The 19,647-nt window shown below is 39.4% G+C and overlaps 1 protein-coding gene across 4 annotated transcripts in view; it reads right to left on the bottom strand.

Moving 5' to 3' along the window:
- Positions 1-19,647, bottom strand: part of CFAP54 (cilia and flagella associated protein 54) — a 296,408-nt gene that overhangs the window by 267,414 nt on the left and 9,347 nt on the right. For all 4 annotated transcript variants that reach the window (XM_088025290.1, XM_088025291.1, XM_028105379.1 and 1 more), the window contains exons 3-8: positions 17,483-17,626; positions 12,368-12,539; positions 8,301-8,359; positions 2,984-3,127; positions 1,182-1,295; positions 964-1,065 (exon numbers count right to left, since the gene is read on the bottom strand). In XM_088025290.1, the coding sequence (XP_087881416.1) occupies positions 964-1,065; positions 1,182-1,295; positions 2,984-3,127; positions 8,301-8,359; positions 12,368-12,539; positions 17,483-17,626 (735 nt within the window). The remainder of the gene's footprint in view (positions 1-963; positions 1,066-1,181; positions 1,296-2,983; positions 3,128-8,300; positions 8,360-12,367; positions 12,540-17,482; positions 17,627-19,647) is intronic.

The following is a 19,647-nucleotide window of genomic DNA, read 5'->3' as shown; positions in this document are numbered from 1 at the left end:
TTCTTCCGGGTTCTGAAATTCTACTACTCTCCTGTCCAAAACTGCTCATCTTCCCCTTCACTTTCATTTTTGGTCCCTAGCAAGAAGTTCACAGAAAAATTTACAGCCATCTAGGATACTCAGGGAAAGCTTCAAAGAAAAAAACCAAACTGGGCCTTTAGGGGTACTGAGGTTCAGAAAGGCAAGGGCAAGACAGTGGGAGGACAAGGCAGGGGGAGAAAGGGCAGAGGACCCCAGAAGGCATGACTATGTCCCAGTCTCCCACCCCGACAGCCCTTAGAACTGCTGACCAAACATGCCAGTCGCCAGGAGAGCCATATGACGAGTTTTGACATGAGAAGAGACTGCGCTCCCTTCCATGCTGGGCGTTATTGCCTGCGCACAATTCTCCAGAGCTTTCTCCAATGCCCTACGGCAGAACGACCAGCAACTCTCCAAATGAGGGCTTCTCCTCACCCTCACCCTTAGCAGAGCCCCCTGTGAACTGCCGTAGCCATCATGTCAGTGGGAAATAAAGGTTGTTTTAAGCCACTGAGATATGGGGGTTGTTTTGCCTCAGTGTAGCCTGGTTCCTGAACACTCCCAAGGGTGAAGTCTGAAGCTGAGGAGAGAAGATGCCTCCACCTTCTCTCCAACCTCAAAGCCCACTAAGCTAACACCAAGCAGTCAAAGACAAAGGCCTCCGTGGCACCACTCCAAGTCCGCACTTGAACCTTTCCCAGGCTCTTCTTCTTCATCTTGCCCTTTAAAGTTACAAAACTGGGATTGTGGGAAGGTATAAAACTTTAAGAAAGGGACGGAGTGAGGCTGTGTCCAAAATGGGAAGGCATTCCTCTATTTGCCATTGGTGCCGAGAACAGGGGGCAGGATTTAATACTGAGTGACCAGGCTTCAAGGATGGGAGGTATAACACAAATATACTGCAAAGAGAATTTGAACAAGAGAAGACATTCTTAGACTTACAGTTTGAGCTTCCCTCAGGTTAACTCTTATCTTTGGTCTAAAGAAACTTTTGTTTTTTCTTCTAGATTCAAATACTCCTCTTTTGAAGATCATCACTGCCATCTGTTTCAGAAAAAGAATTATATATGAGGTAACAATGGGATGCACTTCTCAACCACTAAGTACTTAATCAACTATATAGTGCAGTAAATTTCTTTTATTTCATGAAATTTTTATACCTTTATTGTGGCCTCTCTATAATGTCTTCTGGATTCTTCCTGTGATTGTGAGGAACTCATTAATTCCAGTTGCCTTAACTCATCAATTTTAGCTAAAGCACGCCGAGCAAATGCCTGTATGCAATTAAAATAAATTTAATTCATAGTAAGTGAGAGTATAGTGATTAAAAATGTATCAAGACAGCATGTTTTATTCTTCCAGATATTTGATTTAATTGGTGAATTAAACTCTAGGTTGATGCTAACTCCTTGTAACACTATAACTATCCCATCAATCATTTCCTACAAGCATTCCAAAATTCTGCAGGTCTAAAGTTAATAAGCTGTCAGATATGCTAACTTTATGAATCAAGAAAATCAAAAAAGTAAGAAAAGCCAAATTCTGTAGCTTCATATAGATGATCACTTCTCTGGTATCACATACACACACACACACACGGCACACACACCCTTCCTCGAAATACTGACTTTCTTACTAAAGCATCCTGTACTATCTAGTCAACTGTTCACTTTGTCCACTAAATTGTGAGGTCCGCATAGGCTCTTATTTATTTTTGTATCTCTAGTACCCAGCATATAGGAAGTATTTACTAATATCTGGACAAAAAAGAAGGAAGGAAGGAAGGAAGGAAGGAAGGAAGGAAGGAAGGAAGGAAGGAAGACCTGCTTATTTAATCAGATCACCATTATTATGATTCTCTACAGTTCAATTTATGTCATTTATTTTACCATTTCTTTGAAATATTTCATCTATAATTTATAATTTTTCATGTAAATGCTTCTAGACATAATAACATACATGAAGGGTTAAATTTTCCAGCAAGGAAGAATTCCAATAGGAATCAAATAGTCCAAACTGTGTATATGTTCCCTTCCCTGACAATTTTAATAGCTACAGAAACATGTCACCGCTAGTACACACTCTAACTGTACATGCATGGTGAATAGTTTCTAGAATGTACCCCGGGCTAGAAAATGTACCCCTCAAGGGCTGCATTAGGCTATTCAGGACGAGCCACTACCAACCAATCCTTCAGAATTAGTTTGGGCAGGAAACATTAAATGTAAAGAAGTCACTAACCGGCCTGATGGTTGTGAACAGGATATGAAAAGATTTGTACAGATGTGATGGTTCTGTCCTGCACAAGACTTCCAGCCAAGAGGTTGAGTGAGGGCTGCAATCCAGCACCCCTGCACTCAGCAGACCATGCACTCTGTGGAGGCCTGAAGGAAGGGGTGCCTGCTTCTGATTCTCACCAAGCCCTCACCCAGTGACAAGCCAGCTACCACGTACTGTAGAGAGGGCACCTTTGTTCATGGACACAGAGGTACCATAAAGGCTAATAGAAGCGCCTAACAGCTAAGTTACGTTTCAAGTATTCAGTCTAAGAGATACACAGGAAAAGAAGAAAAACAAGAAATTGGGCGTATTAAACAAATGGCAGCTGGAAGCAGAGAAAAGCAAGACAAATGGACTGTAGGGGGACTGGAAGGAAAGTGACTTGCATACAAGCATCCAATGAGGAAGACAAGATACCCGAAATCTTGTCCAGAAAAGGGGCAGAGGAGGCAGAAGTGAACGGAGAAGAAAGGAGAGAGCAGAATACAGAACAAGAGATCAACAGAATGGAGAAGCCAAGCACATTTCTGCAAATAAACCCTGGGACTTGTGTCTTGTCCCACTGCAATTCTTTAGGTTTCGTTTGTCTGTTTGCGTTTGTGTTGCTGGGCATCTGAAGAAGAAAATGCTGAATAACTTATATTTTTAAATACTGGAATGCTGAGTGTGGAAGGCGGCCCACCTCTCCGTGAATGCCAGCCTGGCAGTCATAATAGCCCTGGCAGACAGCGGTGTAAAGGGTAGCTCTCCACGTCAAGTACCTGACCGACAGGAGGGGGACCGAGAACTCCATACACGAGCTGGCCCACAGGAGGTACTCCAAGGCCTGAGGGAGAAAAAGCACACTCGAATGTATTTCCATTTTAAGTTATCAGTGACGATTTCTATCTAATATAACCAAATTATAAGTCATGAGCACAAGTTGCTGACTGCTTAAACCAAAAATACCATAGATAGTGAGTCAAGAGAAAACAAGCACTTAAAAAGTAAAGGAACAATTTCAAGAACTCGAAATCTCAAGTTAGTGATTTTAGGATGTCTTCCTTCTTAGCTCCTAAAGTGCTCTGAACTCAGCTGGTTTTTATTAATATCGGTCAAGGGTCCACAGCAGTGTAGGAGGTAATTTACATTATGTTTCTATACCTACATATCTCCGTTACATCCAATGCCATTAATATGCTCACGTGGGTGTGATTCCAAAGCTAGACTGTAATCTCTTTGAGAACACAAATGGCACTTTGTTATTATATCATCAGCACCTGAAAGAGTACCAGGCACACAGTAGATATCCCCAAGTGCTAGTAAATGCATTCCGTGGACAAACCTTAAAGTCAGCAGAATCAACACAGGAGAGCTAACAAGTCTTTGAGTTGCTCAAGAAAATAATGATAATAAATTTGGACAACAGAATAAAGTCCTTCTTCTAATAACAAATTCGGCCCTCAATAATTGAGGAAGTAATTAAGGAAAAATATGTCTGTAATAGTCAACTCTTGAAAAGGCAAATCATCAAAATGATCCAGGAGCTTCATATGCATAAAGCAAACCCACCAGACTGACATAGGATTTAATAGTAAAAATAGATAAAACACCGACAACATTCAAACCCTATTACCATCTCTGGAGCCTTCAAAGACAGTACATACAACACATGTGCAAGCATCTCAGCTTTCTCATCTAAGAGAAAGAAACCTGAAAGGCCAGAATTCTCCACTGTCTAGTCAGTTTTGATTCCGGAAGAAAAGAGAGTGCTGGAAGTAGAGCAGAGTTTGACACGGAATTGTAATATTCTTTGCTATCCACTAAGCTCATCCCACCAGAATGTAAAGTCACTTAGGAAAGGGACCTTGTCTGTCTTGTTCACCACCATATCCCCACCTCCTAAAATTATCTGGTGTATAATGGTAAATATTACATAAATATGTGTTGACTGACTGACCTTCATCAAAAAGCTCCAGTTAATGGTGCTAAATATGGAACTATGTCAAGTAATCATAGAATCAAAGGGCTGAAAGTCAATCTAATTTCATCCCCACCAATATCACTGGCACCACCACCAGACGTCCTATACCTTCCCCTGTCCAAGAGTTCTCACCTCTAGTAACAAGGAACCAGAAGACAATGCTAAAACATGAAAAGTGCTTCCTTAATCCGAAATGAAATCCATCTTGATATACCTCCAGTGCACTGGTCCTAGTTATGCCTTCTGGAATAACACAAAACCATCCCAAGCCCACTTCCAACTTACAGTCTTCCAAGAATCGGAAAACACCTATGCATCCTGTCTTCTCCCCCATCTCTCTCTCTCCAGGATAAACATCCCTGGGCACTTTTTAGATCTCCTAGGATTGCACTTCCCTTCTCCATCATGGTTAGTCTCTCATGGTTTTGCTCCAGGCTGCCAAAGTCCCTTAAAGTACAAGGCTTCTTCACAGTAAAATGAAACTTTCAGTCCCTGGTTCTGGACACTACATCTCTACTAAGTGGGCCCAGGGTTGCTTTATTGCTGTTGTTGCTGTTGTTGTTTGCTAAGCTTGCCACGCCATGAACTGAGGTGGAATTAACAGTCATCCAAACGAGTTTTCTCACATTTGTCGCACAAAAATCCTATCGTGGATTTTTGCATATGTACTGTTGTGGTTTGTGGGGGTATGGGATCAACCATGTATAAATTTTCCCCCTTTAAATTCACATATCTTTTCAAAACCCCTTGGGATCGCTGATAATAGAAATTTCACATTTCAAAATAAAAATAGCTTTAGTCACCAATTGCTCACATTACATTTGGGTTCATATTCAGACTTAGAATAAAAGACCCCGATCACATATTTTAGTGCCAGAGAGACCTTAAAAGTAACCCAATCTAACTCCAAGAGGCTAAACTGCTTGTAAGCAACAGAGCTGGGGCTGGAATTCAAGGTCTTTGGACTCCCAAGGACAGCAGCGTTCCTTCCACAATATGCGGCAACCCTGACAAAGGAGTTCTGAAAACCCATCATTCCACTTAGGGTTCTGAAAAACTGTCAGGTTTAAAGATGAAAAAGCCATCTCTAAAAAAAAAAAAAAAAAAAAAAAAAAAAAAAAAAAAAAATCTTAATTTGTAGCCTTTTTTCTTGCCCCTAAAAGCTCGGAAGAAGAATTTCTATTACTAAAAAAAAAAGTTGATGGGATTTCAGTGAACTGTTCTCTTTATAAGGGAAAAAAAAATTTGAAAAACCCAGTTATAAGAGCCCTGCAAGAACATGCTCAGGTGTTGAGCAGGAAAAACACACGCGATCCATCATCTCAGCCACAGGATGGCGCTGCAGCACCATTTATGTCCTCTTGTACCCTTGGCTGAAAACACAGAGAGGCATTTCAGTTTGGATTTGAAGTTTACGTAAAGGTACGTGGAATAATTTGACAGTAATTGTTCAAACCACAAAATTTTACTAAACTATTTCAGTTCTTTAGTAAAATGAAACAGAAGTCAACTTTTTTTTCTTAATGAATAGATTCTACCGTATATCTCTAATGTTTGCTGAGTACCCTACTACAGTTTTAAATGCCTCAGAAGAAATTACAGATTAAACCGTAAGTGAAAGCGAAGTTGTCATATGTCTTTAGGAAAAGAGGCTTCAGAAATCTGGCCTCCCTCCACTCCCTAAGGTTATGCTGGTGACCTGTCTGAGCACGAAAGTAAGTGTTTCCCATCTAGGGAAAAGCCCCCTGGACAGTCCCGGTCTTCAGGACATCTTCAGGAATACAGAGTCAGGTCGAAAACTATTAACCCTCCTACACGGCTCCTCCATTTGAGTAGGTGGACCAAAATAGAATGGGTCATGACAGGACTAAATTTAGTTGACAGGCATGCATTACCGTAATGGTGTTGAGAGGCAGTACAGTATAGCATTGGCCCCAGCTACCCTGCTCTGTGAGACATTGAGCCTCAGCCTCCTCATCTTTAAGCTGAAGGTAATAAAAGCACCTTTCTCAAAGTGGGGGTATGAGGATTAAATGAGATAATATGTGAAGAAAGAGCTTAGCAGCATAGCTGATAAATGGCAGGCATTCATTTGACAAATGATAATGATGATGAGAGTGCACACCTCATAAGGCTATACTGAGCATTATATATGCAAAGCCCTTCACATAATACCTAACACATAGTAGGGATTCAATAATAATAACAAATGGTAGCCATACTGTCTAGATCCTGTAGGAACAGGAGCTTAGATTGCTCTAGGATGACACCAGGAAAACCCTGGGGATCCCATGTGTGTTTCTCTTTCTGTTGTATGCTACAACAGACTCAAATTCTAAAACTGCTCATACTCGGAAGTGCTCAGATGTGGCTGGACCTCCAAGGGCTTGTTCCCATTAAATGGACCCATCAAGTTCATTTATAGCCTCAGCTCAGGAATCAACTCACCAGCTGAGGGCTTGGGAATTTCTGGGTGAAAATTATTAATTTCCGTGAAATGTATTATAGTGAACAAACTGAAAGAATCTCATTCCAATCTTCAAGTGCCAACTGTACAACCACCCACCACCCCAAATTCTTGCATCTCTCACTCCCCCCACTCCTATTCCACAAGACTGGGACCACAGAACTATCTTCCTTCAGCCCTTACCTTGTCAGACAAAAGCACAAGTTCAATAAGGGGGAGGGGAGATGTCTTCTGCAGGATCTAAATAAAATTATTTTAAGATGACAATCGCATGAAAGTAAAATTCTCTCAGCATTACTAAGTACAAACACTAACAGTTCCATCTTGGCACAGAGATCTCTGCCCTTCGAGGCTTTGGCAGACAAAAGCTGTAGCAGACCAAACCACGATGGCTCTGTGCAGCAGGATTTGTTGCTACAGCAAGTGCAACAAGAGTACGCAAATCCTCTTTAGGAAATCATCTGGAACTGAATGTAGAATTGTTGGAATAGTGTGTAGGCCACATTTACATTATTCATGAGACAGTCTCCCCTCATTTCAATTTACATCCAAAACACTGGCACAGAGCTTGCTCGAGTCACTGTCAGTAACAGAGCTTTTAAATGTGAGGAACTAAACAGAGAGAGAACACATAATTAATGTTATGCATCGCGCATGCAAGTATCTTTGCTTCCATTTTTACTTTTTAAGGATTGTCAAATTTTAAGATACTTGGCTATATTTTGAAGAAATAAGAAAGTATCTGCACTGAGTATTAGAATATTCAGTATAAGGTTTTGCATGCAGTAAAAAATAAATAAATAAATAAAGCAGTAATGTTTCAGATACCAGAAACAGTTCAAGCCTGCTCTCAACGCAAGTGTATTCTCCCGTCTTGGCCCACATTCCAACGACTGGACATTGACACATGGAATAAATATGTCTCCTACAGACAAAAGTGCTACCAACATTGAAGGGAAGTGTCAGCCACTTCCTCGAGCTCAAACTGAGCAGTAAGTACTAGTAAGTATGAATCTTATTGTAAAATAAAGGCCCCTTGCCCTCAGCTCATAACTGGGACAATGTTTAAGTGGACATTCACCCAACTAGCATGTGGGCCATAAGTCAAGTCCAAGCTGTTGGAGGAGAATGAAGTCCAAACTCCATGGCAAACATAAATAGAGTCACCACATATTTAAGGAGCGAAAGGGAGCACTATTAATAATTACTCTAAGTCAACAGACATTAACCAGGACTGTCCCAGCAAGCCAGGATGGATGGTCACCCTACCTAAAGAGATAGTTACCAGAGGGATGTTCAGTATCAAGTTGACAAGTAATGACTAATCTGAGAGACTGAGGGACACTGGAGATTACCTATCAATTTTAGGAATTCTTTTTTTTTCATTAATATGTTATTGTCTTTTTATTTTTAGAGAGAATCATGTTAAAGTAAAAGAATAGTAAAACTATATTTATTAAATTTTGTTATATAATTCACGAATTTTCTTTGTTCAGCACTCAATGCTAAAAAAAGTCTTGAGAAAAACAGGAAATAGAGGGCAAGATGTTTTGTCAGTAAATTTCATACCTTGGAAGACTGACCTATGATCATCAGTTTTCTGCAAATGGTGTAAATGTAAATGGTACCTAGATGAAGAAAAAGACTGTTAACATGTTTTACAGTTAAATAATGGAAATTTTATATTCTAATTTCTGTAGTTTAAATCTATAGTTCCTAAAACAAGTGAAGTTATGAGAAAGTCTGGTAATGGTTAGAGAGTTATAATCATTACAATTTCTTTTGTAACTTGCAGCCAAATCATTAAAAGAACTAATTTGACCATATGTTAAGTAAGTTGACATAGGAATCTTTTATCCTCATTTGAACGGCAGCATAAGTTTTGAAATATATTGAAAAAATAATATTTAAGTAGTATAATTTATGCACCCTGTGGTTTTTATTAACTTATATAAAATGCTATTGGTGCCCATGGTTTCTTTATGACTGAAAAACTAAAGATTAATCTCCAAATAAGATTAGGATACATATTTCATCAAAATGGCACAATACTTAACAAGGAAGCTCATGATAATTTAAAAATCAAAACATATAATAGTTCACATTTTATTTATTTGCAGTCTCATAATTATATTTACTCCTTTATTAAGGTATGTCCTATAAGCACTCTAGTGAAAAACAGCATTTCCAACTCCTATTTAAGACCGTTCAAGTATGATTTTTTTTTTTTTTTTGGTCAGGCCATTAATTAAATGAAAACAGAAGGCTAGAAAACTGGCAGAGCTGGGGCAGGGGTGGGGAACAGCATCACCAGACATCTCTCTATATGCAAAGGACGTTATCGTGCTATAAACATACCCCAAAGATGGTAACGTGCCTTAAAAAGCATGTAATTATGACAAGTAGTCTAAATATTTTCTATAAAATATCTGATCTAAAATTCAGAACCATCCAAATTCAACAATTACAAATCCATATTCACACTTAAACTTTAAACGCTTCTGAGAAAACAGCATCTGCTCCAAAACACACATCACTTGATTAAAATACACTTGTAAGCACAGCATAATAAACATTAATTACATAAGTCAGTGACAAAAAATACTGAATAAACTTTTAAACACTTGCAGCACCATAAACTTTATGGAGAATGCACTAGGTCCTTAACATTCAAGGACTCAGCCTTCTTAGTGTGACTGCCCCTGGGACATGGGATTAGTTATTTCACATAAGATTCACTAGGAAAGAAACCACTTGGCTACTGACAGCTCAAGCCCAGCATTCTTATCTCAACTTGGCTTTGTTGACCTCTGATCTTAATCTTTAACAATGAAATTGTCTGACTGTGTTTCTTTATCTTAAAAGTCACCAAGTAAGGATACCCACAGCCAACTCATGCCTCCCCGCAGAACATGTGATTCAGGTGTAAGCCAGGAGCCTGTATTAAACATGTCAGTAACAGGAACTGGGGAATTTCAGAAGACCTCAGCAGACTGCCCTGAAGAATGACAAGGGCCCTCTGTATTTTTAAAAATGAGATTTTAACTTTTCCAGACCTAGTATGTCCTGACTATAACTGAATCCTTCTCTGGTGGTTCAGGATCTTGGCATGGCCCACAAATTCCCACTGCAGAAGCCTGACAGAGAGAGTAAATGACATAAAATGGAACACAGGTTGAATCTTTACAATCTCGGGATATCTCTGGAAGTTTGTTTTATTTTTAACCAAATCCCTAATACGAGTTTATTGCCTTGTCATGTGACTCCTTTTCATCAAAGATGGCCACCACCAAAATAATCCAGCTATGTGAGGGTTGAATGAGTTGGGTTCAGGTTGGTTGTGAAATAAGGTATTATGTAATAGTCATACACCCAGTTAGAGTCTATGAAAGAACCAAAACTAGTTAACTATCTTAAGAAACCAAGAGAGTGTATTTGTTATAGTCAATTAAAAATAAAGAGAATCAGTATTAATGTCTAACAGAAAAGGTGAAATGCTTTTTGATAAATTGACTGTAGGTCAATTTATTTTTCATTACTCAAACGCCAAACTTTAAAAACTACAAGGTCTTTGCATTTGTTAATCCCCCAGTCGGAATGCCCTCCCCCGAAATATCCCGATGTCTCAGTCAGGTGTTCACTCAAGTGTCATCTCAGTGAGGCCTTCCCTGACCATTCTGTTTAAAAGAGCAGCTCAGCCCCAGCCCAACCTCGGCTCTCCCTATCCCCTTCTTAGCTTTATTTTTCTCCGTAGTACTCATCGCTATCTGACACACCACTTAATTTTTGTTTGTTTATCATCTCCCTGAAGCATTATGTAAGCATGAGAACAGAGTTTTTGTCTATTGTCTACTCCTGTGTCCCTAGCACTTAGAACAATGTCTGGCACTTGATAACTTTGAGATGACTTCATTAAAACAGGGGCAGTAATTAGCAAAACTAAGTATATGCATCTTGCACAACCCAGCAATCCTACTCCTGGACATAAATCCCAGAAAACCCTAACACAGAATTATAAAAGGACATGCATAAGAATGTTCATCACAGAATCATTTGTGCAATTATAGAGGTAGGGCAAACCAGGTGCCCATCTCGAGGGGTGTATGGATATCTGGAATACAATTCAACAGGCAGAAATAACGAATTAGATTTATATAGGAACCTCGTTCTGTTCTAAAACCATGGTATTGAGTAAAAAAATATTTAGGAAACAGAATAAAATCCAGAGCATGACTATATGTATAAAAAAGCACACACCAAATAAAGGTATATAGAAGATACAGAAATTGGTGTTTTGTCTTGTTTTTAGAATATTGGGATTTTTTTGCATGTGATCTTAAAAAGACCGCAGACAGGGAATTATTCCACCTCTCAAGCAAGGCCCAGCTGCAGGCCCCAACCCTCAGGCCTACCACTGCTTCCTGAGCACAGAACCTCTGGTCCTGCTCAGTCCCTGCCAAGATATGTGAGCAACTCAGGGGGAAGGACGGCAATGGCTACTCAGGGAATCACAGATCTTCTTGAGGATGATCAGGCGAAAAAGTTTAATAGTCACTGGACTGAAAATTTCTTCCAAAATCAGGCTCATCTGAGGCAGCAAATGTAAGGTCCAATTTCAATCAAAATGTCAAAAAAAATTACTTGGGGAGGAGGAGGAGGGAAAAGGCTAGGAAATGTACTTTCAGTTGCCATGGATGAGGGAAAATCCAATACGTTTTCTTTCAAGTTATTTTGTCCTGCTCTTACACACATAGAACACGCTGTCATTTTCCTTTTAAGAAATTATCCAGAGATCAATATAGTAGGTGACTATAACTTCAAAAAGAATTTAAATTGAATTTAAGTTGTAACTCCTTAAAGAGAAAAGCTGATGCTGTATTTTGATAAATATGATTCATTTCACAAGACAGATATAATGCATATATGTATATTTGTATCTATACAATGTAGATATGTATATAAATACACTATACACACACACATACACATACATTTTCAAAGCTCCTCACTCAAAAGCAAGTAGGAGGAGAAGGTTGACAGGTAGAAAGCAATAGTCACTGGACAAAGTGTTTGAGGAAAGGACCAATAAATGGATGATGCTTAGAACCAGTCTAACCGGCAGCAGTCCTTTGATCCTTTTCCACCTATTTTTGCTTATTAACCATGGCCCCTACTTCTTCATACCTGAAACTGACTATACCCACAGGCTCTGATCCTTCCTTGAAGCAGGAAGCCCAAAGACATGCTTTTCCTGCTTATGAGGACAAACAAAAATATAAAAAAGACAAAAACAAAATCCCCATAATCATCCTATTATGAAATGAATGGGGTTTTTTAAAAGAAATTATTTATTTATATTTGAAGAAATTTTTTAGAATTTGGATATGTAATTTGGTTTTTTGTGTTTTTTTTATTTTTATTTACATTCTAGTTAGTTAACATACAGCGTAATACTAGTTTCAGGAGTAGAATTTAGTGATTCATCACTTACATGTAACACCCAGTGCTCAACACAAGTGCCCTCCTTAATGCCCATCACCCATTTAGCCAAGATAATCAATCAAATTACGATCAAACTTGGCATTTAAATAACTTCCTGAAAGTCATGATGAGAAATAGAAGACATTGGCACGTACCATTAAAGATAATCCAGCAAAGGTGTTCCTGTGGCAAAGCCACCTGCATGATGAGTCTTAAGGAGGACAAAATATGCAGACACTGGCTCACAGAGTCTTTATTCTTCAGGTTCACATCATTGTCACAGACCAGCTCATAGTTGCAAATATTTTTGCCACTTAAAGCGTGAAACTGAAACATAGGGAAAATATAAATAAGAATATAAATAAGGTTCATGCAACCTAGAAAAGCATTTCTTAAAATGTGAAAAAATAAAATAAAAATGATTCTGCTTAAATAGATTATATAGTGCTATAGACTGAATGTTTGTCCCCCACCAACTGTATATATTGAAACCCAATCCCTAGTGTGATGGTATTTGGATGTGAGGTCTTTAGGAAGAGATTGTCATGAAGGTGGAGCTTTCATGAAAGAGATTAGTGCCCTCATAAAAGAGAACCCCAAAGAGCTCCCTACTGCCTTCTACCATGTTAGGACACAGAGAGAGGAGAGCCATCTATAAACCAGGAAGTGGGCCCTCACCAGACACCAAACCTTCTAGTACCTTAACCTTGTGGTTCCCAGCCTCCGGAACTGAGAGAAATAAGTGTTATTTAGACCGTCCAGTCTATGGATTTTTGTTATAACAGCCCTCAAGGACATAGGGAAAGAAATGTGGTAAAATAGGTTTCTTCAAAGCATCCTTTTAGTTAGGCTTACTTGTCCTTAGTCATAAAAATTTCAAAAGCCAAAAAAGGCACAAATTCTATTTCCAACAATATAGAACTGAATCACATTTTGTAAACCCTCCTCGTAGTATTTTAACTTCTTAATCTGGATGCAATTATTACCATTTACATAATCCACTCAGTAAATGTTTGTTGTGCACCTCTATTTGTCACACTCTGCTAAGCAATAGGAACTCAAGGATGAAGAAGATGTGGTCCCTGCTCTTGGACAGAAGGAAAAGCATTCCAGGCACAGGCAATGTTAGGAATGCTTAAAGTGGTTGCTGTGGTCACTGAACTGAAAGTCCTTTATAAGTTTGGATAAAAAGGCTTAAAATAGAGAGATTAGGGGTGCCTGGCTGGCTCAGTTGGAAGAGCATTCAACTATTGATCTTGGAGTCATGAGTTCCCGCCCCATGTTAGGTGTAGATATTACTACAAAAAATCAGCTTTGAGGCTCCCAGCTGGCTCAGCTGGTGGAGCATGCCACTCTTAATCTCAGGGCCATCGAGTTTGAGCCCCACGTTGCTGTAGAGATTACTTAAAAATAAAATCTTTAAAAAGAGAGAGAGAGATTAGGCTATTAAGGTGGTACATAGTCAGAACATGGAGTGCATTCCATATCATTCCAAGGACTATGGACTTTAGCCAAAGGAGAAAGTCAAAGGGCAGTGGAATAAAATGATTTGATTTATAATTCAGAAGTTTAGAAGTTAATTCTGACAAAAGTGTGGAAGATGAAAAGCAGAGGATGGGCACAAAGCTACAAGGAGGGAAACTAGGAGAGATCAAAGGCCTTTGAGGTAGTCCAGAGATACCAGGGTCCTGAAATGGGTGCTGGAATCAGGGATGAAGAGGAAGAAACGTTTTTTTTTTTTTTTTTAAGATTTATTTATTTGAGAGAGCAAGAGAAAACATGAGCACATGTGTGCATGCTCAAGGGGCACCTGGGTGGCTCAGTCATTACGCGTCTGCCTTCAGCTCAGGTCATGATCCCAGGGCCCTGGGATCAAGCCCCACGTCAGGCTCCTTGTTCAGCAGGGAGCCTGCTTTTCCCTCTCCTCCTGGCTTGTACTCTCTCACTATCTCTCCTTCTCTCTCTCTTAAATAAAATCTTTAAAAAAAAAAAAACGGGGTGGGGGAGGGGCAGAGGGAGAGGAAGAATCCTAAGCAGACCCCACACTGAGTGCAGAGCCTGACGTGGAGCTCAATCCCAGGACTGGCGACCATAACCCCAGCTGAAGCCAAGAGTCAGATGCCCAACCAACTTTGCCATGCAGGCACACCGCAAAAGGAAAAATTTAAGTTTTGTCTGATTCAATGGGATTTATAATTTTTTTAAATATTTTATTGATTTATTTGAGAGAGAGAAAGTGAGCGAGAGAGAGAGAGAGAGCATGAGTCAGGGAAGGGGCAGAGGGAGAATCAGACTCCCTGCTGAGTAGGGATGTGGGGCTCGATTCCAGGACCCGGGGATCATGACCTGAGCAGAAGGCAGACACTTAACTGACTGAGTGACCCAGGTGCCCCCCGAGTCCATGGGATTTAGATGTGGGAGGTAAGAGAGAGAAAGCGGGCTAGAGTAGTTAGGTGAGTAGTTGGTGCCAATTATAGAGGAAAGGGAATGAGTTCAGTTTAGGATATGTGGAGTGTGAGATGGTCGTGACATAAATCTCAGAAGAGAGATTTTGGCTAGAGAATCATCACTACTGCTAAAGCTGTGGGAGTGCACACACAATAGCACAAATGGGCCTTCCTCTACCACATGAGATTTCCCACTGGGATACACGTATACTATTTCTAGCATCATATTTTTTTAGTGTCCGGCCCTATTCTAAGTCTTTTATTATCTCAGCAATCCTAAAACAATCCTTTGAGGTAAGTCTTATCATTCATTCTTTACAGATGAGGAAACTGAGACACAAAGAAATTACATAACTTCTCCGGGGTCCCATCATGAGGAAGTGGTGCAGCAGCTCTTTGCACCCAGGCAGGCTGGCTCTAGAGACCAGATTCTTACCAACTCTGCCACAATGCCTCCCTACAGTCCATACAAGGGGGATCATGAAATAACATGAGTATCTTTGCATACAAATATTTTGACAGTAAATTCTACATTACTGCTTCATCTATGATTTTTATGCATTTAACTCCAAAATCTATTTCTCTAACAAAACTTCTCAAGACCTCTAAGGTCTTCATTGTCCAGTTCCTACGGGACTACATTTTCAATCCATTCATTCTCTTACTTGCTTATTTTATAGATATTTATTGAGAAACACAGTGTGCCAGAACCTCAAACTTAGCGTGTAAAAAACCAAATTCTTCATAGCTTTGCATGCCCTTCACAGCAGTCCTGCTGCCATACCCTTACATTGGCTTCATTGCTTTACCATCTGCCTCTAGTCTTTGTCCTTCTAATCTATTCAGTGTAGTGCTTCTAGATTAATAATTCTGACTATATCACTTAATTTATTCATTCACTTAGTAAAGCTTTATTGACCATCTATTACACACTATTATATCTATTACATGATTATTGTGACACAATCTCCAAAACATCTTTACAAAGTTTAATAAGTGCACTTTCTTATCCATCACTGAAAACATTTATTAAGCAACTTACAGCACACAAGCAAATGCCATGCTAAGCAAATAAAAGACATTTAGAAGCTGTCAACTAAAGAACACATTGCATGGCTAATCATAAATTGTAGCTAAAATAGCTACTGCTTTCATCTTACTGTATGTGCTGCAGTTTTGTCTCCAACGCCTTTTGGGAAAAAGGCAGTTTTGAATCAATTCACTGTTCTAGGTGCTAGAGGTTAGAGATTAGAGCAGCACCTGTCCTCATGAAGTTCATATTCTAGAAGGGAAGACAGGCAATAAAAACATAAGCAAATAAATATGTATCTGATGATAATAAGTAATATAAAGAAAAATAAAGCATGAAGTGTAAGAGACCTGAAGGAAGAGATGGATGATCCACACAGCTATCTAGGATACGAGCTTTCTAGAAGGAGCTCACCAGTGCACTGGTACTAAGCCAGAGAGGCTGGGTGGAAGCAGAATCACACAACAGTACAAGAAAAAAAGATAGGGCCGCGGACCAGGGTGGCACAGGAGGGGACTTAAAAGTCTAAACTCCTAAGCTTTTCGTTCAGTACTCTTCCCAGTGGGATGCCAATTTATATTACCTGGTATTCTTATTCACGTACTTATGGTACAGCCAAATTGAACTGCTTAATGTGCCCCAAACATGCCTTGTGATTTTCTGCTAGTAAACTGTATGTTGTTTCCAAAGCCTTGAATAATCACCAAGTTTGGAATAACACAGCTTTGGAATCAGACTGATTCAGGTTCAAACACCAACTCTGCCCATTGCTTTCTTTTTTTTCTTTTTTTTTTTTTAAAGATTTTATTTATTTATTTGACAGAGAGAGACACAGCGAGAGCAGGAACACAAGCAGGGGGAGTGGGAGAGGGAGAAGCAGGCTTCCCGCAGAGCAGGGAGCCCGATGTGGGGCTCGATCCCAGGACCCTGGGACCATGACCTGAGCCGAAGGCAGACACTTAACAACTGAGCCACCCAGGTGCCCCCATTGCTTTATTTCTTAGTCTCTGTTTCCTCATCTGTAAAAGAGGCATTACAGTACCCACTTTCTAGGACTGTAATCAAGCTACAAGAAGAAAATTCATATAATGCATACAGAAGAGTATAGCACCTCGTCCGGTGAATCAATGGTAGCAATTAACATAAAAATAACACTGGTATATTAGAAATAAAGCATCACATTTTTTGTATTAAAAGATCTATGTTTGGGCGCCTGGGTGGCTCAGTTGTTAAGCATCTGCCTTCGGCTCAGGTCGTGATCCTGGAGTCCTGGGATCGAGCCCTGCATCAGGCTCTCTGCGGGAAGCCTGCTTCTCCCTTTCCCACTCCCCCTGCTTGTGTTCCCTCTCTCGCTGTGTCTCTCTCTGTCAAATAAATAAAATCTTTAAAAAAAAAAAGATCTATGTTTGATCACCTGTGCCGTTAGCTTTCTTTCTCTCTTTTGTAAAGTAAGGGTAACAATAGTTTCTAATTCATAAAGTTATTGAGGATCAAATATGTTTTCCAAAGCACTTTGTAAACTAAAAGCACTCTACAAATATTAGTTACTATAATAATAATAACCGTCTGCTGGAAGAATGAGTGATTATTGTGACACAATCTCCAAAACATCTTTACAAAGTTTAATAAGTGCACTTTCTTATCCATCACTGAAAACATTTATTAAGCAACTTATAGCGCACAAGCAAATGCCATGCTAAGCAAATGAAAGACATTTAGAAGCTGTCAACTAAAGAATACATTGCATGGCTAATCATAAATTGTAGCTAAAATAGCTACTGCTTTCATCTTACTGTATGTGCTGCAGTTTTGTCTCCAAAGCCTTTTGGGAAAAAGGCAGTTTTGAACTGATTCACGTCTGCTTTATCCTCATCAAAGTTGATAGTGAACTGCTGAAGATACCTTCCATAGCACTGTAAAAGCGCCAATTTATATTCCTGAAATAAAAAAAGGACTTGATGAAAGTTTCAAAGTATCATTTTGCTTATCATTATTAAAATCCAGTAATAATCAAATTATTCTTAATAGTATCAATGTTGATTATTACTGTAACACTCTTTTACTACCACCATTACATTATTACTACCATTACCACTAGCATTTCTGAACACATATTGTGTGACAGACACCGCACTGGGCACTTCGTGTGCATTACTGCATTAATTCTCCTCCCAACAAGCCTACTGTGAGATGAGACCATCACAATCTCAAAGATGAGAATATTCACCAGGGTGTGAATAATGATGACATAATAATGAGAATATTCACCAGGGTGTGTGTGGTAATACCTATATATAGTCAAAATCCAAAAAATTCATCATCACCATGTCATGGTAATCCACCTACTCAGAGAGGCAGATGAGTTGCATAACTAGCCTTGCTTCTCTGATACCTCCTCTATGTTCCAAAAAAGAAAGAAAGGCGGGGTAGGGGAGGGAGGAAGGGTGGGAGGCAGGGAGGGAGAAGAGAAAAGGAGGGAGAAAAGGAGGAAGGAGGGAGAAAGAGAAAGAAGAAAGAAGGCAGGAAGGGAGAGGAGAGGAAAGGCTCTCTCTCTCTCTCTCTCTCTCCTCTGTCAACAGTCTCTGAAGCTGCATCAAGACAAATAAAAGAAGCCCGAGCTATTGTTAGTTAGGATTCCTGTTAGTCCTAATTCATGCTTATGTTTCCATTACAAAATCAGGGCTCATTTCAGCAGTGCACAGGGCACAGCTGACCTGGAGTTTCAGGGCAGGGGAGGTGAGCAGGGCTATGGATTCCAGTCAACTGCACCCCTTCGTCAGTTTCCTCCCTACAACTGTCTCCAGGGAAAGCAACTACTCTAGGTGTCTCCTGCCTATAGGGTTACCTAGGCCCTTGGAAGGCATCCACAGTCAAACTTTTGTTTCTATTTCTACTGACTTGTTTGTTACTTTTCACTAGTTGATTCTGAATCTTTTCTTTTCTAACTTGGTTCATATGATAAATTCAAATCTAGGTTCAAAATAAGACTATTCCAACAAAATGATCTTTGCTAGAATTAAATAAAACTAAAGAGATTCTAGAACCAAAGGAACAACTCAAGTTCATTTTCAGGAGTCTAAATACCTTTATCAGCCCACTTTCTCATCAGTGAAAAGTAGATTAAAAATGTTTTCTTTGTTCCTTTAAGTAAATTTTTAAAATATCCTATCTGGGCCTTTCTATCTGAAATATTCTAAATCTTTAGCCACTACCCAGCTTGAACTTGCTTTATCAACTTCTAACATGCTCTTCCCTCCTCCCTCCACCAATATCTGCTCTACCCACCTGAATACTCCACAAACAACACCAAACTGTGCTGTGTATCACCAGCCTCTTATATTGAGGAGAAACATAAAAACAGGGGACACTCTTCTAATGCTTGTCAAAACAGTTATTCCACTTCACATGAATATAGCTCACAAGTTGGATCTTGTCCATCAGTTTTTTTGTTTTCTGTAGTTTTCCTATAGAGAAATTTTTTTTTCTATAGTTTTTCTTTATTTTTAGGTTTCTAAGAACTACGGTCCAATTACATGAAGCTAAGCTGATGCTCTAATTTTGGCAACAGACAATAGATCATCCTCATTTGAAATTTCCTCCACATCTCATCCTCCATTTGGTAGATTTCCCCCTCAAACCACCCCCCCCAAGAAAATAAAAGAAAAATAAATTCAAGTCCAGAAAATAGAAATGGAGGAGGAAAATGAAGCTGAAAAACTGAAGATCAAGAAAACATTGAAAATGGCCTAAAAACCCTTTGGATAAAAAAAACTTTCAGTCCAAGGATTCTAGATGTGTCAAACATTCATATTTAACTCGGAATAATTTGGGCCTATGCCAGAGCTTAAGGGAAAAACTTACATTACTGTTAACCAAAAACCCAGCTATGGTGTGGTCTTACTGAACCAAGTAAAGTCCACAGCAATCCAAGACCTGGGCACTAATAGGAACTAGAAAT

This window comes from Eumetopias jubatus, unplaced genomic scaffold, assembly GCF_037043125.1.
Source record: "Eumetopias jubatus isolate StellerSeaLion01/CBP00866 unplaced genomic scaffold, mEumJub1_p1.0 scaffold_8, whole genome shotgun sequence".
In the NCBI taxonomy this organism is placed as follows: Eukaryota; Metazoa; Chordata; class Mammalia; order Carnivora; family Otariidae; genus Eumetopias; species Eumetopias jubatus.
Note: the sequence above shows the minus strand (reverse complement) of the source record. Positions and strands in the feature narration are given on the sequence as shown.